The following is a 22,571-nucleotide window of genomic DNA, read 5'->3' on the forward strand; positions in this document are numbered from 1 at the left end:
ACACAGTTAGGTGCTGTGCATGCAGTCACACTCTCTGCAACAGCACCTAGACTCATTTTTTTAATCTTGAAAATTGTCTCTTCTGGAGGAGATTCACCCTTCTGCACTTCCTCCTCCTCCTGACAAGTGGGATTTTAGCTTTCCTGAAAAGGCCTTTGTGCATAAATGGCCCACTGAATTGGGGCAAGAATATATTGCAGCACCTTGGTTGCCAGAGGATAACATTGACATGACACTTAGTTTTTTTTCCGAATTGCATAATCTTTAATCAGAATATAATCAGTACAATTTATGATTTTACTCGTACTAGATAATATGTATTCAGAGCATTCTACATCATGAGTCTCACTCTAGAAAGTACCCATGTATACTGCTGCTTAAGACGAATAACTTCCAGCCGTGGTTACTTCTTGGAAATGAATGAATTAAGGGTGCAATCCTACACCTGTCAATTCAGAAGTAAGTCTGAATGGGGGTTCAATGGGCTTACTTCCAGGTAAATGTATACAGATAGCATTAGTGCCTACATTCGTTAATTTCCCTCTTCATCCACCACATGTGATTCTGAGCCATTTTTTCCTGAATAATTATCACACGGTCACAATGGAAAGGATTGTCAAAGCCTGCTGTGGTTTATAGTTGCCTGCTTCTTCTTCTTCTTCTGTAGAAAATACAGGCTGTGATACCTGCACCAATGAGAATGAAGATGACTGGGAGAACGACTTTCAAATATTTGCCGTGTGCAAATGCAGAGACATCTTCTTCTTGCACTGCCAATGAGAGAAAAGGTGTAGGTATATACATACAAAACCAAGACATTAAATGCTTTACACTATGATAAGAAGGATGGTGGTGTTTACTGCACCTAAGCACAGCGTGTTGTGAACTTGCAAACCATGAACATTGCCCCTTATTTGTAGGGAGGAAATGGGATGCAGAAGATATGTGGAGTCACAAGCTGAGCATGTATAGGAGCAGCTTTTATTTTACTCAAAGTAGAAACAGATTAACCCTCTTAATAGAAAGGGCTATGAAGGAATGTAACCCCAAAGCTGTGGGACACTGCTGAACAATTTCCATGTGTCCAAGCAATAGTGTATTTTGTAGTTTCAACACTGTGGCTAAAAATGACAGCATTGTTCTGTGCATGTGCCCGTGAAAGGGCCCTCCCCATTTTTCACATGCAATACTATGGAATTTTCCAATAAATCAAAAGATCTCTCTCCCACTCCCCAACTCGTTCACTTCAAAGGAAAAGTTCTTTACCAGAAAGCAGAGCTGTCATTATTCCTCCCCACCCCCAGTAGCCTGCACAACCTCCTGAGAGGAGGTTCAGAAGCTGATTACAGCCTGCCATTTTGCTACCAAAGACATGAATACAACCAGGGGAAGCACGTGACAGCCCACCAAGCCAAATGGCCACCAGTTGTTTGATGGTATTGGACAACACAGTCTTGTTGTGCTCAGGAGGGAGGAGTTGTTCACCATGCAGAGTGACGCCTTGATTAGAGAATTTGTTGTGGGCTGGATTACCCTATGGATGGGGTCATCCGTGCCCCACCAACCCCTCTAGTGTAGAGCAGTAGTTCATTCATCGTGGAATTTGATATTTGATGAGCGCTTTCAGTGCTGTTTTTGTTCTATGGGCTTGGACTTTCTAGTCATTGCTTTCTGTTCTAAAGCGATTTCTTCCTGCCATGTTACTTGCTGAAATTCAGGTGCATGACAAAGGTTTTTTTATTTCAGCTGGCATTTCAAGGTAGGGTGCTGTTGTTTATAATAATGGAATTTAACTGTCTCTCCCCCCCCCCCCCGGTATGTTTTGTTTAGAATAGAAATTTTATGTACACCACTTAATATACAGAACTTCTAAGCGGCATATAAATGTATGAAATTTATATTTTTTAAAAAAATACTGACATTAGTAATACCAGTGAGGGGGTAGTGGCAGCCATCCAAGCAGAATGGCCATGTGTCATTAATAGTCTTACCTGTACTGTTTGTAGGTGCTTTAGTTGTTTCATCATTAACTGCAAAATAAAAGACATGCTTAAGGTGTAATCATATACATTCTGCAAACCACAGCCCAGTAGGAAGATAGTTATGCAAGGGAATGTTGCTGCTGTTTAGCTCAAGAGTTCTGATCAGCAGGAAAGTGAACCAGTGGGAGTTTTGAGTGGAAGGAAACCTAAGCAGCCTCTCTGCCAGCAGGTCTGGCCCCCACCCCCACCCCCACCCCCCAGCGCAAGAATCCAGGTTTGGGCATTTGATTCACCAAAAGATGATTTGGCCCATTGGTCCTTCAAATGTTGTCAAACACTTAATGGTAAAGTATACCGTTTTAAAAAAGGTAAAGGACCCCTGACAGTCGCAAACGGCTCTGGGGTTGCGGCGCTCATCTCGCTTTACTGGCCGTATTAGTGCAACTTTATTTGAACAACAGCAAAAAAGCTGATTTTCAAATATTTGATTGCAATATCCACTTGGATATTACGCAAGGTCTATCAAAATTGTAGGGAAAACTTTATATTTTTCAGGCTTTGGGCCTTGACATATCACAACATGAAAATAACTTAGCAATGTATGCTAGACAGGGCTCTTCCTAACTTTGAAGTTTCAATCCAACACACTACTATTTAAAAATGAGAACCATTTGAAATGTTTATTGCATTCATGGCTTAAACAAGCCATCTTTGTGTTTCTCTATAAATGATTTAGAAACTCTCATCACTTTGGAACCTAAGTCTTACTGCCTGTCTTTTCTTACTGCTGTATGGAAAAGCACATGAATCTGGCCTTTGAAGTGTTTGTTAGTAAACCATTTTTAACCAGCCAAATGTGTGGTTTCTTTCTATGCTAAGGGAAGTGGGGAACTTTGGAGGCAACCTAAAAGAGGATATTTTAAAGGTCTAACAACCTAAATTTCAATGCTTTACTTTGCTGCATATTTTGTGATTTTAAATCTCTGCTTTGGTGAGAGAGACCAAAGCCCACTTACCTCAAACCTGGATCTTAAGCATCCAGGAAACTCTCTTTCTCTTATACCTAGTGTTTTTTCCTTTAACCAAAATACAAAATACCAACAGTTTGTGCTAGAAAAGGAATGACTGACAGTTTGGAAAGAATGCTAAGAACTTGCTAGTAAGCATAGCAGGGGGTGGAAGGTTGTCAAACTGCTGAGGTAGGGAAAAGTCTGATTTGTAGAATCACAGAAACACCTTCCTTTGAGAGCTTTGTGAAGAAGGAAGCAGATAAAGAGATAAGGATAAACTTCTAGTACTGTACAATGAATCAAGCAAGAGAGCAGTTGGACAAGATCACCTTAAGCCCAACTGCAGTTCTATATAACTCAATATTCCCCTATTGTATTATATCAGAATTATGGCTAAAATTTAGTTTAATAATAATTTATTACTTACTTTTGGGTGTTTTACATATAAATGACATACGATTGCGGCAGTCCGTAACCAACCATTTCCCATCATTGCTGTTCATGGCAATGCATTTATGATCCCGAAAAGCTTGAGGATTGAATGCAGGCTCTTCGCCTCTCCAATTGACAAAACCCACTTGAGTTTTATCCTTCCACATCCATTCTCCTAATTATAAAAATATATAAATAGCATTATGACGGAAAGGAGAAGAGTAGCACCATGACTGTAAAACATACTATATGGAAACGTGTTTTAAAATTACAACGATCCTTGGAGTTTTATGAAGAAAAATTTACAGGGGATGGGGGTTGGTCAAGGTTTTGAAAACAGTATAGGTGCAATTTATTCAGAACAAAAGGCTAAATTAATTGTGAACAATGTAGTGACGGAAGAATTTAAGATAGAGAAAGGAACACGACAAGGTTGCCCAATCTCTCCATTGCTATTTATATTGGTCCTGGAGGTTCTTTTAAATATGATTAGAAGGGACCAAACAGTTAAAGGTATACAAGTTGGAGCTAAACAGTACAAACTAAAAGCATTTGCTGATGATTTGGTATTGACATTACAGGAGCCAGAATCTAGTACTAAAAGAGTACTGGAACTGATCCAAGAATTTGGACAGATGGCGGGCTTTAAGTTGAATAAGATGAAAACTAAAGTCTTAGAGAAAAATTTAACAGTGATGGAGAGAGAAAGGTTTCAGAAGGAGACAAGACTAATACTGGTTAAGAAAGTGAAATACCTAGGGGTTAACATGACTGCTAAGAATGTGAATTTATTTAAGGATAACTATGATGGAAGTGAAAAAGGATCTAGAAATATGGTCAAATCTGAAGTTATCATTGCTAGGCCGAATTGCTGCGATAAAGATGAATGTATTGCTAAGGATGTTGTTTTTATTTCAAACATTGCAAATTTTGGATAAAATGGAGTGTTTCAAGAAGTGGCAGAGAGATATCTCTAGATTTGTCTGGCAGGGCAAGAAGCCTCGAATAAAGTTCAAGATATTAACTGATGCTAAAGAAAGAGGTGGATTTGCCCTGCCAGACATAAAACTTTACTATGAATCAGCCGCTTTTTGCTGGCTGAGAGAATGGATGCTTCTTGAGAACACTGATGTGTTGGATTTAGAAGGTTTTAACAATGTTTTTGGGTGGCATGCATATTTGTGGTATGACAAGGTTAAAGCACATAAAGCGTTCAAAAACCATATTGTCAGGAAAGCACTGTTTAATGTTTGGACAAGATATAAGGACCTGCTTGAAAGTAAAACCCCAAGGTGGTTGTCACCAATGGAAGCAAAGGCTCAGAAAAAGCTCAGTATGGAGGCCAAATGGCCGAAATATTGGGAAATTTTGGAACAAGAGGGAGACAGATTAAAATTGCAAAGTTTTGAAAAATTAAAAAATAGAGTGCGAGATTGGCTTCATTATTATCAGATAATGGAGGCTTATAATTTGGATAAAAAATTGGCTTCCAGGTGGAAAAATCAAAATTGGAAACAACTGTTAGATCCTAAAATTAAAAATTTGTCAAGAATGTATAACTTGCTGTTGAAATGGAATACTCAGGATGAAACGGTGAAATCTGTTATGATTAAATGGGCACAAGACGTTGGACATAATATTATGATGGCTAACTGGGAACAGTTATGGACCCCAGGTATGAAGTTCACGGCATGTAATGTCTTAAGAGAGAATATAATGAAAATGATATACAGGTGGTACATGACACCAGTCAAGCTTGCAAAAATCTATCATCTGCCCGATAATAAATGTTGGAAATGTAAAGAGACCGAAGGTACATTCTTTCACCTCTGGTGGACGTGCCCAAGGATTAAGACTTTCTGGGAGATGATCTATAATGAAATGAAAAAGGTATTTAAATATACCTTTCTGAAGAAACCAGAGGCCTTTCTCCTGGGCATGGTCGGCCAATTGGTGCTAAAGAAGGATAGAACTTTCTTTATGTATGCCACAACAGCAGCAAGAATACTTATTGCAAAGTACTGGAAGACACAAGATTTACCCACCCGGGAAGAATGGCAGATGAAGGTGATGGATTACATGCAACTGGCGGAAATGACTGGCAGAATCCGAGACCAGGGAGAAGAGTCGGTGGAGGAAGATTGGAAGAAATTTAAAGACTATATACAGAAACATTGTAAAATTAATAACTGTTAGAAGGATGTTGGAATGATATTATATGATTTTAGCAGGAATGATATAAAGGATTTGGGAATAACTGACTGTTAATTGGTGAAAGGAAGAAAAGTAAAGTTACATTATATTAAGACAATTTACAGGACAAAAATTTTAAAAGAGGGAAAGGATTTGCTGAAATGGATAATTGACCTAGAATACAAAAAAGGGAGGTGTGAGGAGGTCAAGGAAATAAGCTAACGAAAGACAAGTAATGAGAAAATTTGCTGTATTTTTCTTTGTTTTTTGTCTTTATTTTTTCGTCTTTGTTTAATGGATTTTATTTCTCTGTTTTTTCATATGGTGATGTGTTGTTTTATTTTTGCTTAATGTGGTATTTTTATTTTTTCTTTCTGTAACTTTTAAAGCCTTTAAAACTCTAATAAATATTATATATATAATATTATATATTAAATATTATATATATATATATATATATATATATAACTACAGTGATCCTTTTTCCTCTTCACCTTTTTCAGTTTGGTAATATGCAAGCTACTGCCATTATCGTATCAGAACACTGAACACACTAACAATAAGGGGAGAGTGCCTCTGATTTCTGACAACACTCCCCCCCCATATTTAGTACTATTTTGGATGGTTCTCTGCAGTGTTCTTTTCGGTTTAAAAAAAGGAGGGTCTGCTGGAACAACTGTTTCTATTTTAGAGAAAATCTATGAAAAATTGGAATCTTTGGACAAGAGAGTTGAATCCTTGGACAAAAAAGCTGATGAGCAAACATTTAAAATTGATCAAAACACAGAATGTCTAAATAGATTAACTGGACAAGTGGCACAGAATGCACAAGCAATTGGAGAATTGAAGGAGGCTACAGGTGAAAATCGGAAATTGGCTGAAGATACCAGCCAAAGACTTGGAAAGCTAGAAAAAGAGGTGAGACCACTCAGTAAACAAGTAGGAGAACACCAGACCTACCTTTCTATGATTGAATTACGGAATAGGGAGACTAATTTAAGGATAAGGTCGGTCCCAGAAGTGGAAGAAGACAACTTAGCTGAGTTTTTGACCAAAATATTTTCCAAGTTTTGGAACTTAGAAGAAAAAGACTTTAAAATTGTATCAGCTTTCAGGCTTGGAAGACTTACAAAGAAAGACAAACCCAGAGACTGTTTGATAACATTGAGATCAAAGGAGGAAAGGGACAAGATCCTGGGCCTGCATTACGGAAAGTCACTGGACATTTTGGACAAAATAATTGAAATTTACAAGGACATTCCTAAACAACTTTTGGATCTTAGATCTGAGTACTTGGAACTAGCAAGACTGCTGAGGAGTAACGCAATCATCTTCAGGTGGGACTTTCCTCAAGGACTATCTTTTACTTTCAGAGGGAAGAAGATTAAAATTAGAACATTGGAAGACAGAGACAAATTTCTAAACGTGTACGGAGAGGACCTTCAAAAAGGACTTGAATTACCATCAGGGCCTGGAGCACCAGAGGCACCGGCACCCTCGGAGTCTGAAGACCCAGCCAACAAGGTACCACCCCCAGAAAAATAACCAGATTTATCCAGGATGTCTCTGCAACTGTTGAGTTGGAACATAAATGGCTGCAACATTCCGGAAAAAAGGAGGAAAATTTTTCATATATTAAAAAAGGAACAATTGGACATTATTTGCCTACAAGAAACACATGTGACTAGGCTCCATAGAAAAGTGTTAATAAATAAAAGACTTGGTCAGGAATTTATATCTTCAGACACAGTAAAGAAGAGAGGCGTGGTGATTTATGCAAAAGAGAGCCTGTCACCTAAATTTCTATTTAAAGATGAACATGGAAGAATTTTGGCAATCGAAATACAACACCAAGGAGAGAAGATTCTGCTATTAGGAATTTATGCACCAAACGAAGGAAAATCGGAATTTTATAAGAAGTTGCATGAGAATATGCTGGAGTATCTGGACTATGACAACATCATTATGATGGGAGACATGAATGGAGTCGTATCAACTTACATGGATAAGTCACAAAGCCAAAATGTTACGAAAGATGGCAGACTACCAAAGACCTTTTTTGAAATGACAGACAATATGGACTGGATTGACATTTGGAGAACGAAGAACCCCTTGGGAAAAGAAGGAACATTCTTCTCTGAAGCCCAGCTGACTTGGACAAGAATCGACCAAATATGGATAACTAGAGGTCTGGCACCCAAGGTCAGGAAAGTGGAAATCTGCCCAAAGACCTGCTCCGACCATAATGCATTGAAAATGGATTTGACACTTCTACCAACCGGTTCCTTTAGATGGAAGATGAATGACAATTTGTTTAGAGATCAGGAGATTATCAAGAAGGCCCAAAAAGTCTTGAAGGACTATTTTGAGATAAACATGAGCACTACGGTGGAAAAAAGAATCATTTGGGATGCAAGCAAGGCTGTGATGAGGGGGTTCTTGATACAACAGAATGCTGTTAAAAAAAGAACACAAAATGAGAGGAAAGACAAGATCTTGGAGAAAATCAAAGAGTTAGAGAAGAAGTTAAGATCGAATCTGAAGTCACAGCCGATTCTGAGAGAAATTAAACTCCATCAGGCACAATATTCCAAACTGATGAACCAGGAAATAGAATGGAAGATCAAACTAATGAGACAAAAAACTTTCGAATCAGCAAATAAATGTGGGAAACTGCTGGCTTTGCAGTTGAAGAAGAGACAAAAGTTAAATGTAGTCACAAACTTGGAAATTGAAGGAAGAAACATTCAGAACCCCGTGGAGATTAGAAAGTGTTTTCAGAAATATTTCAAAAAACTTTATACTCAAGGGCCGCAGAATGAGGCTGAGATTAAACAATTTTTGGAAAAAAATGGACTTAAAAAGCTTTCACAAGAAAATAGATCACTCCTGAACAGCAAAATAACACGACAAGAGATTGAACAAGCCATTCAGAACATGAAATTGGGCAAATCTCCAGGGCCAGACGGCTTGACCTCCAAGTATTACAAGACACTAAAAGATTATTTGATACAACCATTGATGGAGGTCAGCAACGAAATTATGGAGGGAAAGAAGGCGCCGGAATCGTGGAAGGAAGCTTTCATCACATTGATACCAAAATCGGAAACTGAGAAGACACAACTTAAGAACTACCGTCCCATCTCCCTTTTAAATGTGGATTATAAAATATTTGCAGATATTTTGGCAAGCAGACTTAAAAGAGTCTTAAATGAAGTAATTCATAAAGATCAGGCAGGCTTTCTCCCAGGTAGACATATGTTTGCCAACACAAGGAACATCATTGACATTTTGGAACTTTTGCAAACAAACATAAACACAAAAGCAGTGTTAATTTTTATAGATGCGGAGAAGGCCTTTGATAATATTTCTTGGAAATTTATGAAGGGAAATTTAAAAGAAATGGGAGTGGGACGGGGTTTTGAGAATGGGATTGATGCAATATACTCAGAGCAGAAGGCAAAATTGATAGTTAACAATGTGGTTACAGAAGAGTTTAAAATTGAAAAAGGTACACGACAAGGCTGCCCGATTTCCCCTCTGCTATTCATTTCGGTCCTGGAGGTGCTCTTGAATAGGATTAGAGGGGACCGGTTGGTGCAAGGGATTCAGGTTGGAGCGAAACAATATAAACTTAAAGCTTTTGCAGATGACCTAGTCTTGACCTTGCAGGAGCCAGAATCTAGTACAAAAAGAGTATTACAACTGATTCAAGACTTTGGTCGGGTGGCGGGATTTAAACTAAATAAACAGAAAACCAAGGTGTTGGGGAAAAACTTGACAGATACAGAGTCAGAACGGTTTCAGAGAGAAACAGAACTAACTGTGGTTAAAAAAGTAAAGTACCTAGGGGTAAACATAACAGCAAAAAATCTGAGTCTATTTAAGGATAATTATGAAAAATGTTGGTCTGAAATTAAGAGAGACTTGGACAGTTGGTCAAAATTGAAGCTTTCTTTGCTAGGCCGAATTGCTGCTATTAAGATGAATGTATTGCCAAAGATGTTGTTTTTGTTTCAAACATTGCAAATTGTGGACAAGACGGAGTGTTTCCGGAAGTGGCAGAGAGATATTTCTAAATTTGTCTGGCAGGGCAAAAAGCCCAGAATTAAGTTTAAGATATTAACTGATGCGAAAGAAAGAGGGGGCTTCGCCCTGCCAGACTTAAAACTGTATTATGAAGCCGCAGCTTTCTGCTGGCTAAAAGACTGGCTACTTCTTGAAGACACTGATGTGTTGGATTTGGAAGGTTTTAACAATGCTTTTGGCTGGCATGCATATTTATGGTATGATAAAGTTAAGATCAATAAGGCCTTTAAGAACCATATTGTCAGGAAAGCAGTATTTAATGTCTGGACAAAATATAAAGACTTATTGGAAAACAAAACTCCGAGGTGGCTGTCCCCTCTGGAAGCCAAGGCCCGAAAAAGACCCAATATGGAGGCCAAATGGCCAAAATATTGGGAAATATTAGAAAAAGACGGTGACAATTGTAAATTGCAGAGTTTGGAGAAAATGGAGGGTAAAGTGCGAGACTGGTTACATTACGCCCAGATTAAAGAAGTTTTTAAAAATGACAAAAAACTAGGGTTCCAGGTGGAGAAATCGAAGTTGGAGACAGAACTGTTAGAACCAAAGACTAAGGTACTATCAAGAATGTATAACTTGCTGTTAAAATGGAATACACAAGACGAATTGGTTAAATCTGCTATGATAAAGTGGGCACAGGATATTGGGCATAACATTATGTTTGAGGACTGGGAAAGGTTGTGGACCACTGGGCTGAACTTCACTGCATGTAATGCTTTGAAGGAAAATGTAATGAAAATGATATATAGATGGTACATGACCCCAGTTAAACTTGCCAAAATATACCATTCGTCTGATAATAAATGTTGGAAATGTAAGGAAAATGAAGGAACATTCTTTCACCTCTGGTGGACCTGCCCTAAAGTGAAGGCCTTCTGGGAAATGATATATAATGAGCTGAAAAAGGTATTTAAGTATACCTTCACCAAGAAACCAGAGGCCTTCCTCTTGGGTATTGTCGGCCAGGGGGTGTTAAAGAAGGACCGAACATTTTTTATGTATGCAACAACAGCAGCAAGGATACCTATTGCCAAGAATTGGAAGACTCAAGATCTACCCACACTGGAGGAATGGCAGATGCAGATGATAGACTATATGCAACTGGCAGAGATGACCGGCAGAATCCGAGACCTGGGAGAAGAAAGGATGGAAGAAGACTGGAAGAAATTTAAAACTTATTTACAAAAATATTGTAATTTGATTGAATGTTAAGAAGGATGCTTGATCATAAATAATTGGCCACCACTAAACTAGATTGAAACTAGACGATAAGCGAGATAAAGGAAAAGACAAACCCTTTGGGAGAACTATCAGATTATATTTAAACGAGTGGATATAAGATTGTAAACAAGATGATAATTTGCTTGAAAAAATTTTTTTAACAATGTAAGTGGGAGCGGGAGATGTGAGGAAGTCCAAACGAGTTATGAAATTTTGTGTATGACATAAGCAATGTTGTTTGTTATTTATGCTTTTTCCTTATAAAAATTCTTAATAAATATTTATTAAAAAAAAAGGAGGGTCTGGTGCATAGGTGCCAGCAGAAAATGTCTGCCAGTGATAGCAAAAAAATGAAATAAGTGACAGCACTCCATACCGTCAGGATCACCACAAGAAAGTACTGGTTGTCTGGCTCACATGTGCAGACAACATAGAGGTGCCATGGTAAGTGGGAACATTGACACTGCTCCAGATCAAAGCCATTTTTTGAATTATTGCTTACTAGTAGAACGTGACCAGTGCTGCCAAGCAATTCAAAGAAACCTATAAATCATGGTTTTTAAATAGACAGGGCAATTTGTCTTGTTATTAGGGCAGTGCAAATGTACACACAGACAGTGATCCAACGTTCCCACCTGACCTGGATGATTTCACGGCCTGAATAAATTTGGGGATTGGGCTAATGTTAAATTAGGGTTTTTGAAAAGCCTCTCCTCCTTACAGAGAGGAGCAGTTGTGAGCAGGAGCTATTTCTTGTGTTGGCAGGGGACGTTCCGGCCCCTGCCCAGTTGTCCCGGCTGCTGCCCCAACCAATCAGGTGGAGGCTTGGGGGCGGGGTTTAGCTGCTCAAATGCGGCTGCGGCAGCGCTTCCCTTTCATTGCGCTGCTGGTTTTTGAAAACCTTTATGGTCAGGAGGTGGGCAGGAAAAGAGGTGCTACATCACATTTCCTCCTCCCAGTTATTTCATGTTACATTAAAAAGTTGGAAAAAATGTGAGTATTGAAGACAGCAGGGAAGGGAATGCCAGTGTTTTTCCATAGGGCTTGAGATGGAGGTTAGCTGTAAATTTCGACTGCAATGGTGTGGCGATCTAATTCTTTACAGTTTATCACATGCAGTCATGAGACTGGGATGGGGTTACAGGAAGTTTGCATATGTTAATTGAGTAGCATCCTCCATTTTAACACCACATAGTCCTTTGTTCTCAACTGCTGAACCAATGTGAAATGGGGATGAAAAAGGGTGCTATGATTTTTAGGCTCAAATCCATTTCAATCGGGGTTTAGGTCTGGTTTTGGCACAGAAACTGCTTTGGTCTCCCTGTATGATGACTTTTGTCAAGAGAGAGAGGGGGGAAACACGCCCTTGTTAATTCTCCTTGGCCTCTCAGCAGCTTTCGATATCATGGCCATTCTATCCTTCTGGAGTGGCTGTACAAATTAGGGGTGGATGGCACTGTGTTGAGGTGGTACTGGTTCTACTTGGATGGCCACTCCCAGAGGGTGATGCTTGGCGAGTGCTTTTTAGCCCCATGGAGATAGTGACATTTCGGACCACCATTTTGATTCAAAATAGTGTCTGGCATTCCAACATCAATGAAAACTGTCACCCCGAACTTCAGGAATCCTCATGCCAAGTTTGGCAATGATATCTTGAGAGATGCCTGAACCTACAGAGGACAAAAGAACAAGCCACTTCCCAAAATATGTAGTAATTATAAATTTTATTTTCCCAATATGCCTAGTGGGACATCTGGGATGGAGCTTCAAGTAATGGCATAAGTCAAGTTGAAGGAGATGTGGTTAAGGGCAGGGCTTGATTATTTGAAAGCATAGTCAGGGGTCAGCAAACTTTTTCCGCAAGGCCCCCGTCCACTGTCCCTCAGACGTTGTGGGGGGTCGGACTATGTTTTGAAAAAAACCAACCCCCTCCCACAACTCTCCCCTCCCTTCTTCACAGCACCGGATGAGCCCCAGTGGTTGCTTACCTGTGCCTTGCGAGCGTCAGGGGCTGCTGCTGGTGGTGGTGGCAGGGTGATGAGCGGCATGAAAGGGCTGGCTCCAGAGAGGGGCTGCTTAAAATGGCGCTCAGCTGGCTCAGCCCAGCCCCCTTCCTCCTCTAGGCAGGGCAGGGAGAAGCCAGGAGGAGGGAGGGAGGAGGCGCCGCCACGGTATGTGTGAGGGGGGTGGGGAATGGGGCAGCCCGAACAATCAGAATCCCCATGCCGATTCACGCGGCAATTCCTGGACTGTCTGTGGGCCGGATCCAGAAGGCAATTGGGCTAGCCCCAGCCCCTGGGCCTTAGTTTGCCGACCCATGGCATAGATGTTTCCTATACTACTGTTTACCATCTAGTTGATGAATTCTCAAATAATGGGTGAGCTTTTTCCTTTTTCCTGAATGCTTGCCAAGAAGATGCAAGCATCATTCGCTTACAACCGATGGCTTTTGCTGCTGAGCTCTTTTACGTCCAAACTCCCCCCTCCAAAGGAAATGTGTGTCATATTTGAGGACACTTTTGCATAAATAATACATTGCACAGATAATACATTTATTATGTATATAAATATTGAGTGTTAAACAATTACCATCTATATTTTTGAACAATCCAATCCAAAATTCTTCCTTGCTGAATTGCTGAGTGTACTCCAACAAAAAATCCAGTTCAGCTAAATCTTCTATTGAAGCCAAGGTGCCACCTAGGAAATATACCACAGCAATAAAGTAAACTCATTAAAAAGTTATCTTCTCCTTGAAAAAGACTCCCTAACAAGATAAGACCAATGAATCACTATCCAGCACTGGCAGCAATATGAAGTTCTGAATATTTAGAGAAAATATATACTGGTATATCTTTCTTTCAAATGCTTGTGACTGCTATTCTATTGCATAATTTCTATTGGAGAAGGATCATTGTAACCTACCCATTTGTAGAAAATAATAATTAACAGTTAAAGAAAATCACTTAATCAAACATTCAATAGAAATGTCGTTTTTACAAATCAGATGGTTCACAAAAATCCTGAGCTCCAGTACTGAAAACGTTTTTCACTCTGTATTTCTAATTACACATAAAAGGGGAAAAAAATCACCTCGGTTCTCTGGAGAAAAAGATGATACCCTTTCAAAGTATTTATATTAATGGGGTGCCTGTGTGACTTTGATGTCATGTTTACTGAGTAGGATGAATGTCATGTTTACTGCTTGGCAGGGGGTTGGACTCGATGGCCCTTGTGGTCTCTTCCAACTCTATGATTCTATGATTCTATGAACTCGGATTAACCCATTCTTATATCAAATAGAATTTATTGGTCAATCAGTTTGAAACAGGATACAAGTTTTCTTCCGAGAAATATTGCAGCAGCAGCAGAAATAGTAGTATATTCAGCAATATGAACTGGTGGAGATGGATGGATGGATGGAACTGGCAGATGATTGGCTGAGGTTCCATTTAGAACTGACACAGCCTAATTTAAAACATCTGTCTAGGTAGCCCTTTCATTTCTAGACGCATTTCAAGGTGATCCCATTTGTGTTAAAAACCCTAAATAGTGCAGGCCTCAAGTATCGGAAACTGATCTCTTCAGTATAAATACTCTCAGATTGCCATTTTGCTAATTCCACTGACCTTGGAAGTACAAGGAATGGCAGCCCAACAGAGAACAGGCCTATGGCCCTAAGTTGTGGAATTCTCTTTCCACAGAGATATGTCCTCTTGCACCTTCATTTTATCACTTCTGCCATATGATGGTGCCTCTCTTTCCCCTGGCTTTTCACACCTGATGTATGTAAATCTTGTGGGAACGTTCAGGGAGGCAGGAGAGGATATACTGTTAAATAATATTCTTCATATAACTTGCGTTAGTAAGTCCTTTTACTTAGCAGAGTGCATTCCCCTTTTTAAACACACAGCAGTTAGCTTCGTTGCAAGCTTGTTTAAGCTTATTAATATAGATTCCTGGTAATCTCCTTTTGTCCCTCTTAAAAAGAATAGACATGACAATCTTATTTAAAGTCAGTAAAAAGAAGTTTACTCACAGTATCATTCAGTTCACAATTGGATCCCTGAAGGCAGACTTAGGTTACAAAATATGTACACATGGAATCTATCCCATAGGGAGAGAGTTCCTTTGTCCCTTTTTGGCTGAAAGCCAACAAGGCATCTCTAGCTGAAGAGATGTTGCTTCTTTGATGAATGGAGTCAGAGAGAGAAAAGCCAAGGAGGAAGTGTGTTCCCTGCCTTGCCCTTTTTGTTACATGGGCAGGTAAGGCAACGCCCACCTCTAGTCACATGCAGAGGAAGTTTGTCCCCTTGTATGCCCACTCTAGGAATGTTGTACTTGACAGCTATGTGTTTTACATCCCACAAATCTCAGGGCTGGTTTTAACTTTGTATTGTTGTAACCTGACCTGGGACCTTATGCTGAAGGACAGGTAAGACCTCCAACATATGAGAACAAGAATTGAATGGTGCCACACTGGCAGAACAATGCCAGGTTTGACAGGACCCTCTGCAGCTCTTGCCGGTCTGTTCTTGGCAACAGTGATGTCCCCTGGCAGGCATGGTGAAGTGGCAAAGGCCCTGTCCAGGGCAGTGAAGGCACAGATGATGAAGGCTCCTTCCCAGGTAGGGCCAAGTCTGCTTGCTTGAGCTCTCCTCTGCTTTTCTTTTGCCCCTGGCCCATCTTTCCTTCATTGTGTGCCACCAGTGGCAAAAAGTCAGTGTATCAGGAAAGCACTATTTAAATTCTCCCATGGGGCTTCTGTGGCCCCAGGGAAGGAACATTCTATCTGGGCCCAGAGGCATTATGGAGGAATCAAAAGGTGAGCCATGGCAACAGGGGTTTTTTGCTGCCCCAACAATGCTTTGGGATTGGGCAAGGAGAGGAAGACTGGCTGGTGTTCAGGGAACTCAGGTCATCAACAAATGGTTGTTGGTGCTGATCCCTGATACCAGGTCTGTAACACATTATTCTCAGTATTATTTTGATAATAAAACTTTTTATTATTGGATTGTGCCAGAAAGAAAGAATTTCCTGCATGCCATGGACTGTACCATTTTTCTTCCTACCATTCTCATTTGTAAAACAATTCATTTTTCAAAATGACACTCACCAAAATAAGAACATCTGAAGGCCGCTTGCCACCAAGCTTCCCAAGCAGGGTAGAATTTATAGCAATGAGCCCGAAAAGGAAGCCAAGCCCTCCCGTCGTCTTTTGGTGGAGGAGGGCATTTTCCTGGCAGCTGTGGTGCCTCCGTTGGGAATGCACCTGTTATAAAGCAAGTAGTTTTCTTTTTTTAAATAAAGGCATCTTAGAAACCTAGAAATACAAGGGGAGTGCTTAAGGTTTAGACAGGTCCTGAGTCATGAGGCAAAGCATGATACCCCTCTGGCTTATAAAAGGGGATATGGGATCTGTACAAGTTCGCACACTGTGCCACGGTGGACCCCACTGTGCCACGGCAAGCCAAACATTTAAAGAAACTGCTGTAAACAGGTGCCTGTTGAAAGCAAAATTACCTTTAGCATACCAGATGATGGGAGAAGGGAGAGCAAACACCAGAGAGATGTGGAGACAAGGAGAGGGAGCTCTGCTGTGATTGACAGGTCAAGCTTTTAATCAGAGGGAATGATTTTACATAGAAAGCCAACCCCAAAATCTAAATACTTATTTTTATTTCTTTAATCAAAAACATATGATTCCATAACATATAGGAACTAAATAAACAAAGAAGAAAATACAATGGATGAGAATTTAAAATTAAATCCACACACACACAAAATTAGGTTGTTGCAGCCACAATCAATCAATCAATCAATCAATCAAATGCATAGGAAGGTAGTAACGTGTTGTTTTTGTTTGTAAGTATCAGGATGCTGTCCTTGGGTGTTTTATGCTATTCTCACTTGAAGCTGAACGATTCCTAAGAATTCCAAGTTCTGATATATTTCACTGGAGGCATTTCAACAATAAGTCATCAAATATATATATTTCTATATATATATTTATATATATAAATTTTTATATATTATATATTATAAATTTATTTATAAATTTATTATATTATATTATATTATATTATATTATATTATATTATATTATATTATATTATATTATATACATTTATTATATTTATAAATTTATTATATATATTATAAATTTATATATATATATGGAAATTAATCTTTCCCCCCAGTTTGTCTTGCACTATGAAAGAATATGGAGCAAGCTGCCTGTGAAAACAATTTCAGCAAGGGTGGAAGAATCCTTTCTTAAAATAATTTTGAGGTGTCATTACACCACCAGTGATCTTATCACATATAAACTCCCAATCTCTTCCCAAAGTGCTGGAGCTGCAAAAACAGCAACATAAAGGCACATTTTTCCACCTATGGTGGGAGTGGTAGATGGTGTTCCTATAAAAGGAACTGAACAATATCTATATAGATAGCAACACACTGGGCGAAAGTGATTTCTGTGTTCAGAATTGTATACTCCAAAATCAGAATAAATTGTTTTATCAAGATGCCATCAGATCAGTGTCTACAGTTCTCAGCTCTGTTCTGAAATGGAGACCGTATTGGAATTAGAGTGCTATGCCCCACATTAAAAGAGAGGTATTTATTTGCTTACCATGATGCTGCTCACAGATAAATAAGTATGTTTCATTGCAAGTTCCTGTTTTCCAATGACCCTCAAGGTCCATGAAGACACAGGCTATTTTGTGCTTTGGCTCTTCAGGTGCCCAGTTAGTATACATCAGTCTCCGGTTGTTTATCCATGTGTAGTGCTCACCATTCTAATGCACATTGGAACAACACATGCTGGTTGTGGTTTATTTCCCATAACATGAGCTCCACATCATCTCCACATACCCCTTTTATTTTATTTACAGAAACACAATCAGGTGATGAATTCTGGGTAATGCTATAGCTATGACAACTGAAGGCATCCCTGTGCTGTTTAATATCTATTGAAAAAACCCTTGGGAGATGTCATCTGGAGATCTGAAGCATGGTGTCATTGGTATGCTGATGACACATAACTCTATCCACTCCATCTGAATCTGGAGAAGCCAGGAAGGTTTTGGACAGGGGTCTGGAAGCAATCAAAGGCTAGATGGGCACTAGTCATCCAGTTATATCTGTTCCTGAACTAAGATAGTTGGGCCTTAGTTGTCCATGCTCTGGTGCCTCTCACCTGAGCTACTCCGAAGTGCTTTATGTGGGTCTTGCCTTGAGGATGACCCAGAGGCTACAACTACTGCAGAATACAGCTGCTGGATTGGTAAGTGGGACAGCCCAATGTGACCCTATGTCACCAATTATTGAGAAATTGCTTAGACTAGCTCATGCTCTGACTCTTCTTGATAGAATGAGGTCTCTTTGGGTTAGTGGAGGTATATATAATTGACTGAGAAATGGCAAGTATTCCTGTTCTGTCCCAACTGGGCATTGTGTTACATATATTGCTCCCTAATCACTGTGTTTAGACTGCTGGCAACTGATCAATTCTTGTTATCTGATACCTTGCATTGATTAGTTGTACTATATCTAGCTGTGAGGTGCCTTGAGTCCCTATCAGGGAAAAGGGTAGGATATAATAATAATAATAATAATAATAATAATAATAATAATAATTCAGATACTGCATTGGCAGCTAGTGACCTACCAGGCCCTATTATTATTAAAAAATTGTACACCGCCATATACCTGGAAGTTTCCAGGTCTTAGTACTAGCACACAAAGCCCTCCATGGCTTGCAACCCTGGGTTCCTTTGGAAAGAAGAACTAGATTTAAATTTATGCCAATGATAATAATGATGATTAATGATGCAGGGAGGATGTGCAGGGAGGATGAAGGGGTGGGTGGATAAAGGGAGGGCGGTTGGTCGGATGTGGGGAGAGAGTGGTTGCCAAAAGGTTAGGTGGGGTTGGCAAGTGTAGTAAGCAGGGGCAGTCCCTAGTTTTGAATAAAGTCAGCTAATGAAAGCCCTGTGCTTTCTAACTATGTCCTTCTGAATACAAACCCTTGGAGTGGAAAAGTAGTATTATGTTAACGTACATTGCATGTTCTTACCGTGTTGCTAGTTAGACCAATCCACACAGGCTCCTCATATTTCAACACCTTTAGCCATAGGAATGATTCAATGTAGGGATTCCAAATGCTGGCAAGCTCTGACTGTTCAGAATTGCATTTTTTCCTGGCCTCTTCCCATGTCATTTTGGTGCCAATGAAAAAGTAACTGCTATTCCCAAAATTGAAATAACCTGAGGCTGGAATTGTTGTTTCAAAGTATGGTAATGCGGGATCTATGGCAAAAACAAACAAAAAGCCAGAAATTGTTTTAGACTGCATATATTCCTAAAATTTGATTTCATTTCATACTGAAATATTTGAACATTATTATCTCCCAAGATTTAACATCCGAAAGTACTAAGAATTTGCAGAGAAACATTAAAACCAACATGTTAGTCAAACTCTATTCTTTACAGCCACAAAAGAAGCATATCAAATTCCTAAGAAGCAGCCAGCAGACCTACTTGAAACACATTCATTTCTTTTCATAGAAGTCAAGTGACTGTCTTTCAGTTAGTTTCCTAGCCACCATCATTCATTTGTAGATGATAAAAATTTCTGTTTCTATTCTGGTAATTTATGTCCAAAAACAGACCTCGGAGGGTGGCTGTACTCATGGGGGTCTATTCTTCTTGTTAAAATGAAAGTGCATTGATCAGGGGGCAGGCTGTCACTTGCAACATGGCTAGATATTATGACACTAAAAAAGAACTAAAAGAATCAATATGGCTAACTTAACCCAACAACACACCTCTCTCACACACACAAATCCCACTGCAGCCAACCAAAGACAACCAGCCACACCCTAGGTCACCCTAACCTCTCTCACTACCAAGGAAACATAACAAGCAAATAGAAAGAGAACCTACCCAAGTGACGCTGACACAAAACCCCCATGTGCATGTGCTTTTGTAAACAATGAAAATCTTTAATAAAAATTGTTTTTAAAAGAAATGGAACTAAACTTTTTTCCAGCAGCCTCCTTCTGTCCTGTTTTGGGGATGGTATAGTGAAAAGTCAAGTCCCATATCAGGAAGTGTACAACTGAGGTTCTTTGACACCAGGGTTCATCTCTGTATATCTATAAAATATTGTTGTCACGATTGCATTCTTTTCTTTATACAGCCAAATACAAAATCTCTAATACTGGAAATCTAATTTTTGTTTTTTGACAAAATGATATGGCACAGAAAACAGGCTTTGGACAGATTGCAATCTGAACTGCAAAATATTTTTTGTTTTTTCTCTTCTAAAAACGTACCAGAGTTTCTTTGGCAGATGTAGCTTTTCCTGGCAGAACATGGTCCATCTCTCCACTTTCCTCCTGAATTTCCAGTCCCCTTAATAATAAAAACACAGTCTTCCTAAGGAAATAAAACATAAAAATCAAATAAGACAAGTGCCATCAATTTGTGCAGGAGGCAATTCTTTTATCCTAGATCAAGCATAGGCAAACTTCCCCACAGCTGTTCTAAAGAAAGGTGTGAGCATCAAACTGGAGTAATAACAGTGGGTGGTCTCCTAATAACTCATCCTATCAATACAAGGATTTCTGCTTGCACAATGGGATTTCCCCCTTCCCTTGGATACATCTCATGCTCTACCCAAATCTGCTTCAGAGGGTTGGGGGAACCCCTAGAATATACGGTATTTAGAGGGTGCCGAAGGTGAGGAGATTGGGTGGGAGAGATTGGTCTTTGCATGCAACTAAGTCCTAGTAAGCCGAGATAGAAAAAGTCATTGCTGGACAGAGGCAGTGCCTGATTTACTGGCCAGTGGATCAAGGAAGATGTGTAACATAATGGGTGAGATGCCTTTCGGGATTTTCTTAATTCCCAAGCACACAAGGGGATGTACAATTGAAGTGAATCGCACTGCTGCTGTGGGAAGGAAATAATTCAGTCTAACTAGGAAAGGGAGCATTGGCAGATTATACTTAAGTCCTTAACTCGTTGGCAAAATTCAGACAGAATAAAAGCAGCAGAGTTGAGAGAAAAATTGCAACTCTGAAGAATATAACTGGCTTTAAGTCAAAATTGTCAGAGGCTCCTCAGAACATGCTGCCGATCTTGGATGCTTCCTATATATTTTATCAATTATGTAATGTATCTATTTGTAAAATTTCTATTCCACACTTCTTCTGGAGTATTTTCGGAGTGGCTCACAACAATTTAAACTACAGTAAACTGAACAATAAAGAGTAAAATGAGGATTAACAATCATAATACCAATCCACGTATTAAATATCAAAACATGGCCAGCTAACCTTGCAAGATTGGCATGGGAAGACTGGTACATTAATGGAGTGATAATGCTGAGAAGGCACTCTGAATATATATAATTTTACTGCAGGAATGGAAAATAGGGAACATTTCTTGTATCTGAAAAAAATAAAGATGAAAGCCTTTGCAGGCAGGACTTACATATTTTGGAAAACCACTGGCCCAGTTTGTATAGTAGACCTCGCTTCCATCTGTCCATAGAAAACTCTCTTCACTAATAATATCGTTCAGTCCAATCCATGGATCAATTGAGGCACTTTCTAAGTGCACCATGAAAAATGCTGAATAAAAACAAGGACATATTTCATCATAAAGAATTTGGTAAATACTCTCCCTCACTTATAAGTAATCAATATAGGATACCATGAACTGATCTAGTTATATTTTATGTTCGTTGTTTTGTTTTTTAAAATTGTGTCATGCAGAAGTTGCCACTATGGTCCACTTCAGATCTTACTATACTGCATCTTTTTAAAACACAAAAACATTTTAAACTTGTTTTTCTTACAGAGAAAAACTATATCTTCCATCATTCCTGACCATTCTCTTAATGCAACAAAATATTGCAGATGCAACATTGGCTATCCCTGCTTTAAAAAGGACAACATAATCCAGCTCATTACATTTTTGCCCGGAAAAAACACAAACAGGCCATGATTACAAGAAACATGCCTTGTTTTCACTCAGCTTAGGAAGGGCTCCTTTCTCCTGGGCCTTGTTCAGAAAGTGGTGGTGGGGGGGATGAGTGTTCAGACCCCTGGGCTCGGGAAACCCAGCCAGATGGGCGGGGTAGAAACAACAAATTATTATTATTGAGTCAACATTAAGTCTATGTGTGCAACATGTTCTAAAAGAACCGACTGTGGACTTCCGGGTCAGCGCCATCGCCGAATGGCGGACTCCCTCCGAGCTCATGGAGACTCGGCTGGCACCGTTAGCGCTCTCCCGACTCGTGAAGGAGCCTTTTTAAAGGCTACGGATCGGGTGCCGGGGAGAAGCGTGGTGCTTTGAGTTCTCTGCTATCCCTGCCGAGCGCAGCCGCATGCCATCCGGCGGAGAGCGCTGACTTCTTCTATTGAAAATTTGGATCTAAAGAAGAACCCGTGAGTAATTGGAATATGGACTAAAAAAAAAAAGGGGATAAATTTTTAAAATTTGGAGCGAACGGGGGAGGCGGAAAAAAGGAAGTCAGCCCACCCCTAAATTGTAGAAGAGCCAAAACAAAGGACTGGACAACTAAGATCGAGTGTAACCTTATTTCGCCGAATTAGCAACTTCG

General features: G+C 39.6%; 1 protein-coding gene across 1 annotated transcript in view; it reads right to left on the reverse strand.

The window, feature by feature from the left end:
• Positions 1-240: 240 nt before the first annotated feature.
• LOC310827941 (macrophage mannose receptor 1-like) overlaps positions 241-22,571 on the reverse strand; it is a 63,349-nt gene continuing 41,018 nt past the window's right edge. The window contains exons 22-30 of the mRNA XM_083704620.1: positions 21,434-21,573; positions 20,272-20,374; positions 19,011-19,243; positions 17,565-17,730; positions 16,044-16,199; positions 13,517-13,627; positions 3,420-3,599; positions 1,992-2,030; positions 241-770 (exon numbers count right to left, since the gene is read on the reverse strand). Coding sequence (XP_083560746.1) covers positions 634-770; positions 1,992-2,030; positions 3,420-3,599; positions 13,517-13,627; positions 16,044-16,199; positions 17,565-17,730; positions 19,011-19,243; positions 20,272-20,374; positions 21,434-21,573 — 1,265 coding nt within the window. The 3' untranslated portion in view covers positions 241-633. The remainder of the gene's footprint in view (positions 771-1,991; positions 2,031-3,419; positions 3,600-13,516; positions 13,628-16,043; positions 16,200-17,564; positions 17,731-19,010; positions 19,244-20,271; positions 20,375-21,433; positions 21,574-22,571) is intronic.

Source organism: Podarcis gaigeae, assembly GCF_964106915.1.
Source record: "Podarcis gaigeae genome assembly, chromosome: 12".
Lineage (NCBI taxonomy): Eukaryota > Metazoa > Chordata > Lepidosauria > Squamata > Lacertidae > Podarcis > Podarcis gaigeae.